This window comes from Acipenser ruthenus, chromosome 23 (genome assembly GCF_902713425.1).
Source record: "Acipenser ruthenus chromosome 23, fAciRut3.2 maternal haplotype, whole genome shotgun sequence".
Lineage (NCBI taxonomy): Eukaryota > Metazoa > Chordata > Actinopteri > Acipenseriformes > Acipenseridae > Acipenser > Acipenser ruthenus.
In genome coordinates this window covers 24162962-24172838 of record NC_081211.1, presented here as the reverse complement: position 1 = coordinate 24172838, position 9877 = coordinate 24162962, and the positions used below count along the sequence as shown (strand labels likewise).

At 37.3% G+C, this 9877-nt stretch overlaps 1 protein-coding gene across 1 annotated transcript; it reads right to left on the bottom strand.

Annotated features, from left to right (window-relative positions):
- Positions 1-1469: 1469 nt before the first annotated feature.
- On the bottom strand, positions 1470-5992 carry LOC117964630 (beta-2 adrenergic receptor-like). The gene has a single exon (XM_058996889.1). It carries the CDS (start codon positions 5776-5778, stop codon positions 4570-4572), a length of 1209 nt encoding a protein of 402 aa, XP_058852872.1. The 5' UTR covers positions 5779-5992; the 3' UTR covers positions 1470-4569.
- Between the last annotated feature and the right edge of the window lie 3885 nt (positions 5993-9877).

The following is a 9877-nucleotide window of genomic DNA, read 5'->3' as shown; positions in this document are numbered from 1 at the left end:
TCCAATGGCTCTGGTCCAGGTGTCCTGAGGGAACACACAAGAGCATATAGTCGGGATGGCCCGAGGCAGCCAAGCACAGCACCACCAGTCCCCACTTACCTGAATAGTGCTGTTTAGTTGCTTTTTGGCTACATGACCAGCCAATCACCACCAAACCCTCTACTGTACAGAAGATGGTACATTGAAATTATTAATTAGGTAACATGTGAACTTCAGTTTTGTAGTATCAAATAAATATAAAGCAGAATAGTTCAACTTTGACACAGATCATCATTCGTGCAACATTGCAATTTCAACCTGCTTTTATTAAACCAAGACCTTTAAGCTCATAGCTTGTTTTTTTAAATACACCACAAATGGAATTAATCAAAACTTCCAATGCCATCTTGTTCCCACCCTGTAAGGACAGCTGTCAATCACTAGATATCTACGACATCCTCTGAATATGTCAATAGTGAATAAACAAAATAAAAATGATTATAATAAATAATAAGAATACTAATCTAAATGATGCTAATTAAACTATAGCAAACAGTATTGTGAAAGTGGAAATAAAAATCCAACGGTGACACTGTGTTACACTTCCATCACTTCCTGTGAGAAGCAACATTTTGAGGTTGAAAACATAAGGCAGGGGTTATAAACGCCAGCATGTTTGACTTTGTGAGCACTTATCACAGATTAAAACACTCTTATTTGAAAATGTCTGATCTTACTGTACAGTAATAGTACTAGCTAAGGTTGTACAATATTTCCTTATGAACACTGGCCACATTAAAAGCCTGATTTTGTTCTGTTGATAATCTTTTGGTTCTTTGCTTGTTTCAATTTGGAATATTCAGGTAAGATGGAAAATGTTTGTAGTAATGTATATATATATATATATATATATATATATATATATATATATAAAAAACTACTCAGCATCAAAAACACCTTCCTAATTATACGATGATCCATACGAATCCACACGTGTGTGAATCTGCACTTAGAGAAAATCTGACAAGTTACATCAGCTAAGAAATATATGACTGTATAACTAAAGCATGTGCCTGTTAATTGCACAGCCCATTTGCAAGAGAGGTTTTCTGCAATTAACCAGCAAGGAAATTGAATGCAGATACTCTCAGACAAAGACGTTTTGGTTGTTTTTACACTAAAGGAGATTTAGTGTTCTTGTGCTTGATTGGTTTCAGAGGTTTAATGGCATGCACAGTTTTAATGTACAGCACCGCTGGATGCTTATCATAACCAAATGGCCCACTTTCCTTTCTTTATATAATAAAGAATTACGTCGTAATGCAAAAATTCTAGGTGATGCCTCTGTGGTTATATTCTAATTTCAATGTGCAGTCGTCTTCTCAGGATGCCAGGCTAACCACACAGTTTGCAATGCATGTTCCCTTCATTTACTATGTACCTAAATGTGATACACATTTGAAGCTGAATGAAAACCAAGACCCACTGAATGTAAGTTAAAACACTTTATTTTTCAAACACAAATGTCAGACAGCATTTGCACCACATAAATATACTGTACAATGGAACTTCACATATTCATTATTAAAAAAAAAAAATGTCCTTGTGCAAAAAGAGCTTCATATAATTATAATAAACATATTTTACAATTAAACTAATCAGGCTGCAGCTGAGACCATTCTTGCTAGAGGTGAGCAAGCTGAGTCCTTGTCACCACCTTTGTCTTCAGACCATGAGACCCCTTAGCGTTATCTTACATTGCCAGCACCTCATATAGTATATGTTGTATACATAATACATGTGTCTTCTAACCCCCACCACACACATTGACACACTTGAGACTAAACATATTCTGCATTAGCCTGCAAATGTAAGCACACACTCAGAAACGGTCTTGCATTACACTGGGTGTCCTATCGGTCAGGCATCAGAGGTATTATTGTTAATATTGGTTGTCTAATTCTTTGAGCTGTGAAATGCCTTTAAGCAAAGAGAAACAGTCAGCAGGGTGGTGCAGTCAACAGTGTGTGGACGTCCGAATTACCAGAGAACATAATATATGATATTGCCTATGATGTCTGACTTGCAGTACTCCCTGTATTACTAGAATTTAAAGACTGCCTTTTGAGTTAAAACATACAGTACTGTAGTCTAGTTAAATAAAGAATAATAATGACAAAACAAAAAAAAAAACTGTGCGTCTTTAGTGGTGGGTGTTGGGGGATTATATTGTGTTTTAGGACTTGATGAATCAGCTTGCTCACCTCAAGTTTATTACACATTAATATATTCTCCTACAGTGCTACAAACCACAACACTAAGAGTTTGTAGAAAATGTGCATATGAAAACCGCCAGTAGAGGCCAGCATGTGCAAATGCTACACAGCATTTCAAGCAAAACTGCATTGCAATGTAAAGAATGATATTTAGTTTCACACATTAATGCACCAAACATGTAAACCATTAACTGATTGATACAGTACTGAGATTTTAAAAAATATAACTTAACTGATAGTCATAATAATAATAATAAAAATCTGTAGAGTAAGGATTAAATTAGGTTATTCTGGATTTTACATTTGTTCAAATTTTCAACATAATTGTTAATTTGTTTTTAAACTTAAAGCCAAAGTTTCAGTTAGGTATTGTTTTGCACTGTAGTCATAACAGCTATATATTTTCTCAGCAGTATTGTAACGTATTTAATGGTTTTCTGGTTAATGCATTTCTGTGAGTTTTCCGTTAGCTTCAGTGTGCTAGACTTTGGGGAAATGCAATACACTCTACATATTTTAGAGACGTTAGCTATGACAAGTCCATATGCTTTTTCACTTTGTTTTACTACTATGGTTAGGAATTCAGTCAATGCCATATGCACTTCTTCTGACTTCAAAGGGGGGAGTTTTAGAGTGAAACGATCACTCAGAACAAATTAACTGGGTGCAGTCTTTTAAAGCTCAGCTAGGCTGGATCTGAATAACTTCAAATAAAGAACACAAAAGCAAGTGTGGTTTATTTACAAGTTCAAATTTTTTGGCACTGATCCCTGGTTATGCTTGAAAGGAATGTCACATTCACGCTGTCGCTGATCGCTGTTAATATGCACAAGGGGAGCACAAACACTACAGTTTGGTTTCGAATAACATTAATCACCAATGTGCACAAAACACAAGACTACAAATGGAGAACCTGGTTCATGCTTCTGTGAAAGCAGAAACGATGTACTTTACACTGCATGCTGCTGTATTTTCTAAATCGATTCCTCTTTTAAAATAAACTTTTCATAGATGCAAGTGGCTAACACCCTGCTGTGCAATTTTACATCCCTTTTAATGCCTATAAATTGGGCAAAACCTTCTGCATTCTTTTAAGGGGAATCTTTTTTTTCTGGAAATTGATATCTGATATCTGACTAAAACAGAAGCATCTATTTTGGCAGAGGGCTCACTTACAGACAAATAACTTTTAAAGTAAAAAATCCCAGTCAAAGTTTTAACACTTAACATGCCAGTATATTTAAATGCAAAAATAAGACAGACATCTATTTCCCCAGAGATGTGCCATGTGCTATTGATCTTTATAAGATTCATTTGAGATCTGGAGAATAATAAGCTAAACCTACAATAAACACTGTACAGCATATGGTCAACAGAGACGTTAAGACGTTTGGGATAAATATGCAAGGTGTTCTTGGGACTGCTTGTGTATTTAAGGGCAGTCGATCTGCAAATCGTGTTTTTTTTGTTTGCAGTTAGCATCATAAAAAACATCATAAAGTCCAAAAAAATAAAGATTGTTATCATCAACAAAATTAACCTTAACCTTAAAAGTTTATCAGCAAATGAAAAGGCAATGTAAATCTCAAGTGGTCAGAAATGCAACTTCACCACAGGGAGAATTACAATCTGCACCTGTTATTTTTAATCTACGCTTAAGGTTACCCATTTGGCAGCAGCAGACTGCCAAGCAGTTCACTGAAAGTCCATTTCTTGCTTAAGATTTTCATAAAGAAAAACTGGAATGTAATAAACAGTTTTTTTTTAAAGATATAAAAATATGGACGTGACTAATGCCATACAAAATGCTGACAAAACTCTTTTGATTTAAAGACCAAATTCTATTTATAATTTGAAAGCATTTTATATATATTTGTTTATGTAACTTTATACAGTGTGCTTTTCCGTTTCCCAAGAAGCAATCATAAATGATGATTACATATTTAAGGCAGTCTACTTCTGGTACTGTAACCTAGGTCTGCATTACTATTCAATGCTGGGGGGAAAGAAATGGTCTGTAACAGAATCAATTTTCAAGACATGTATCATATTTAAATGCTTTATTCTAACAATAAGGACAATGAGGTAGGTGAAATGCGAATTTTCAGTACCTACTTTGCAGAAAGAACATGCATTTTTGAGTGGACCCTTAAATGGAACACACAACACATAACACACACTAAACTGCTGACTTTTAAAGATGGCATTGTGAAAAACATCTAAAAACAAAAAATGAAGCACTGCATTTATGCAAAATAGAAAAAGAACAACGCTTACCAGATCATTTAAAGTCACTTACATGTATGTCAACACATTATATGACTGTTGCAAGAGCACTGTTGCAATTCCCATTTGTGTCAATGCCGCTGTTTAGATTGATACCGTTACAGTTCAGCACTGTTCTATCTATAGTAATCGAGTTCTCAGAATGAAATTTACTAACTTTTGCTTGCTGGTCATTTTGCCAGCTGTGTTCACTGTAAGGATCTCCATTGATTTGTCCCATCTTGTATAAAGGCGATCTTCTCAAACACAGGATCTCCTGGAACGCGTGCCTAAATTCTGGACTCCTACAGTAAATAAGAGGGTTGAAAGCAGAGTTGGCATATCCTATCCAGTTTAGGATCCTAAAAGGGAGTTCAATATTGTCCAGTTTTACACTGGCGTTAACTACATTGAGTACGAAGTAGGGCAGCCAGCACAATGTGAAGGTCCCCATGATTATTCCCAACGTTTTTAATGCTTTGTGCTCTTTTAGGCAAAATTTGGACGTCCTCCTCTGACCTGGTTTGCTGTTCTTGACATCTTCGTTGTTGCTCTTGCCGAGAAACCTCCCCTCGCACTTGTCGATTTTCTTCAGCTGCTTCTTGGCTACTTGGAACACTCTGCAGTAGACGAAGACCATGATCACCAGAGGTATGTAGAAGGAGATGATGGAGGAGGTGATGGCATAGGGAGTGTTTGTGAAAAACTCACAGCAGTCTTCTTTTTTCAGGCAGTCTTCTGCCACAGGATCCTTAGATTTCCACCAATCCATGTGGATCGGCAAAAAGGAAATTAAACTTGCCACCACCCAAACAATAAGAACCACAATCCTGGCTTTGCATTTGGTTAACAGGGACTGGTACCTGAATGGTGATGTGATAGCTAGATATCGATCCAGGGCAATCACACACAGAGTCTCTATGCTAGCAGTCACACAGAGGACATCTGTAGCAGTCCAGAACCTGCACCAGAATTTCCCAAATTTCCAGTCTTTCAGCAAGATAGAGCAAGCCCCAAATGGGACCACAATGAGTCCCATCACAAGGTCCGCACAAGTCAAAGAAGTTATGAAGCAGTTTGTGACAGTCTGAAGTCTCTGGAACTTTGCAATCGCACTGATCACAAGCAAGTTGCCAAACACTATGGCAAGCACTAACACAGACATAACGATGCCCAATATGACCATCTGTGGCTCCGTGTATTCATAATGAGACCCATTTGAATAGTTTGATGGCACAGGTGTAAAGGTACTTCCCATGATCCTAGGAAAATAATAACAAGGAACCTTTGCAAAAGTATTCAGACCTCCTTTCCCAAGGAGATCTGTTTTTCTTGTCTTCAAATGTGTGTATTATTCCTTTGGTCCCTTAACACATAAATATTCTGAATCAGTTTCCCTAACATCCAGCATTGCACTTCATTCTGCGAGTCTCTCTCTTTGTGACTCTGCTTCACTTCAGCACAAATGTAGCTCTGCCTTGATTTAGGAAGTGGCTTGCTCTTTGACAGGGCCCTTATAATAGCTTGCAGTGACATCATGTTCCTCTGCAGCCTATCAACACGCGGTGAGCTGAAAGATCAGTCTCAAGGCTCCTCTACACACTAGCCTGCTTACTTCACTTCCACAGAAAAGTTAAAGAGGCTGTTAAATCAAATTCAAAGCTAAAATTATTAGTCCAAAATGTAGCAAATGAAAAACAGGTTTTTTGTTAAAATGCATTCAAAGCAACAGTCTGATTTGAATGACATACTTGAATCAAGAAATTACAGCATAAGAAAAAGCTAAATCTTAGTGAATATAACCTTTACGATCTATTGATTTACCTGCTTGTATGTATCTTTCTATCAACATGTCTAGCACCGTGCAAAGTATGGTACTTCTGGTATTTTGAGAAGTAAAGACATCTAAAGCATGTTATATAAGTGAACATATACAATATAAAAAAGTAGGTCTTTTTGTGCCTGTGGTGTGTAAACTGATAGTCATAGATCACCCATAAAGCTTCAATTTGCAAGTATTGTATACAGATATATATATATATATATATATATATATATATATATATATATATATATATATATATATATATATATATATATATATATATGAGGTTCACTGTCCTGTTACCAGTCAAGCACAATGAGATCTGTGTAAAAGAGCAGGGGAGAGTTTCTGATATGTCAATATTTTGTCCTTGCATTTCAATACACAGTATTGTAAATATTATTGAATATAAAGAGAAGGTTTCACTAGCTTTGTACTTTATTTTTTTGAATGCAGAAAAGCAGATGTGAGTTACTGTCTATAAATGTAATTATAAATAAAACCAATTTGAAAACAAATAATCAAAATATATTAAATTGCATACAGCTACAGATGCTATTTCAGAAGTTGTATGTTACTGTATGATGTTTGCATTTTTTCTGAATGGTTCCAAATTCTATTGCTCAAATACTGAGATTAAAAAAATCTTTTTAAATCTTCACATTTAATTTGACATGCAGTTGGGGCATCAGATCTTAATATAGCTGCAGTAAAACATGACTGCTCGATCCCAGACACTTTCCCACTGTATTTAGATTGCATTTAGTCTGGGCTACATTGTAAGACAGTCAAGTAAATCCCCTCTGGGAACACAGGTGGGATTAAGATCATGCCAATTGAACATGCTGGTGTATAATATTAACATTTGAGGTTAACCTTTGGCACACTACTAATGACCTGTCATCTATTATACATAATGAGAACATTTGAGAGTCACAGTGTGCTGTCCTGAAATACTCAGAAATACAACGGCACTGCAAGTAAAGACAAGCTTGTACGTGTGTGACACTTACTATTTATTATTATTATGTATTTCTTAGCAGACGCCCTTACCCAGGGAGACTATATCATTCCATTTCCCAGCAGCTTGTATGTGCTGTGACTGTTTGCTCACAACTATCACATTGCATTAATATGCAAACATTCCTGTCTTTACGATAGACCTCTAAACAAAGCAAGTCAGTCGTTTTGGGTCGTGCCTTCATGCGGTGAAAATGCAGCCCAACATGTTGTAATGAGGGTTTGCATAAGGATGGTACAACTAGAGGGATTGCTCTACAGAAGTGCATTTTTGTTTTGGTTCAGCGCAGCCCTAGAGTTCCTGTTTCATATGGAGCACACAGTGTGTCTTCCAATACTGCTTGGGAGCAGGCTGGCAGCCACTAGGAATCCCGTTTCACACAAACACCACGTCTCATATCAGTCTACTACAGCACTCCTATTACAAACACTGTACAGCTGAAATTAAACAGGCTAATTCTCACAGGAGTGTCTGTTATTGATTTTATAGTCTGTTAAACCCAGAAACAATACATCGGAAAACCTAAGTTTGCTAATGTACAGTATGTCCAAACCCTGGATTGCTGTAACACCCGTGTCTGGATACAGATATCTTGTTAAAACACTGAAGCCTAGGGGGCTCCCGGTAAACGTGCTCTGCGTGGAGACCTGGTAGTCGCCGGTTCAAGTCCAGGCTATTCCACTGCTGACCGTGGACGAGAGTTCCCAAGGGGCGGCACACAATTGGCCGAGTGTCGCCCGGGTGGGGAGGGATTAGGTCGGCCGGGGTGTCCTCAGCTCACCGCGCACCAGCGACCCCTGTAGACTGGCTGGGCGCCTGCGGGCTTGCCTGTAAGTTACCTAGAGCTGCGTTGTCCTCCGATGCTGTAGCTCTGAAGTGGCTGCATGGTGGGCCTGCAGAGTGAAAAGAAGCAGTCGGCTGATGGCACACGTTTCGGAGGACAGCATGTGTTCGTCTTCGCTGCTCCCGAGTCAGCGCGGGAGTGGTAGCGGTGAGCCTAAAATAATACAATTGGCTATTTCAAATTGGGAGAAAAATTGGGTAAAAATCAATTGGCGACTACTAAATTAAAAAAAAACAAAAAAAAACAATGAAGCCTCATTCATAAATACAGTGAGTAACCATCATCCCTCCAAGTACAGTACAGTACAGTACTTTATTTCAAGAGCCAAAGTACAGTTAGAACCCATTCTCTATTAAGACTGTCACCTCAGTCCTTTGCTTTTTGTAGGCAGATTTTAACTTGTATATTTAATGTGGTCCATAGAAAGACAACCTTAAAATACAGTGCAGGTGGTAAAATATTATTATTGTCAACAGTACACAGCCCTGCAAGAGAAATTGAACTTGAAATTGAAATTGCAGCTGTACTGTCTTTAGACCCCCGAGGCACTATATCTCATTGATTTATAAACAATGCGGTTTGCCCATACTATTAATTATAAAAAAGAAAGTCTAGTGAATAATGATTACATGGTATGTCTTCACTAGAGGTACAGCTGAATTGTGTCATGCTTTATTTGATCAGGCACCATCAAACACAGGGAAAAGGCTCCCACGTGCTTGCTCTTAAAATAGTTATAACGTCCGTCTGTTGATTTTTTACCAAAAAGAGCTGTTTTGTCCATTTATGAGTATGAAAGCTCTCTTAGGAAATAACTTTGATCACTGCGTCGCACTGCAAAAGCTTTAAATATCCTTGCATTGGCATGCCCACTGCTGTTAGATTCATTAAATACACCGCACTGTGCAGTGCACATGTACTTTTGTACAACACAGGCTTGATTTTTGGAGAGTGTCATTTGCATCCTTTACTGTGCAAGAAGACTCTTTTCCAGTCACTGCATCCAATTAGTTGGACCATTGTTGACCACAGTTTTTCTCTTTAGGTGATTCCCACCTTGGTGCTAGCAAATCTTTTTTTTTTTTAAAGGATCTGTGCTGTGGTTGAGTGAGTCCAGAAAAAGTCTGGTTTTGGAGGAGGTAGGGGAGGGGTGTTTGGCAACCAACTTTTTCTCAGTTCCTCGAGGGTAATACAATTATTGTGTCTGGTTTGTGGCAGGAATTATTGGTTCCAAGAAAAGCTGGATTTGAAGAACTGCAACAGCCGCCCTCCTTCAAATCACATTATTAAATAAAGGTCAACTCAAATCACATTAGTGTTAACTCCCTTTAATCTTTTGTATTGATGTTCTTTCAATACAAATTTGAATTAATAAAAGGTAACACTTTTTTCTTACTGGAAAAAGGCAACAGCGGAGCCTGATTAAATATTAAAACAGGACACTCATTGCAATTGCACATTATTTCTCTTTGAGTTGAAATTCCAAACCCCCCTTTCAACACTTTAAAAATCTGGCTGATGTAAGATTTGACAGGAGCATTATGTCTTGTACAGCATATAGCTTTACTGTTCATATAGAAGTGAGAAATTGCATAAGGTTTATATATATACATACATACATATATATATATATATATATATATATATATATATATATATATATATAT

What these genes read in the sequence shown, in the direction of transcription:
- LOC117964630 (XM_058996889.1), bottom strand. Translation starts at nt 5,778, where the DNA reads ATGGGAAGTACCTTTACACCTGTGCCATCAAACTATTCAAATGGGTCT.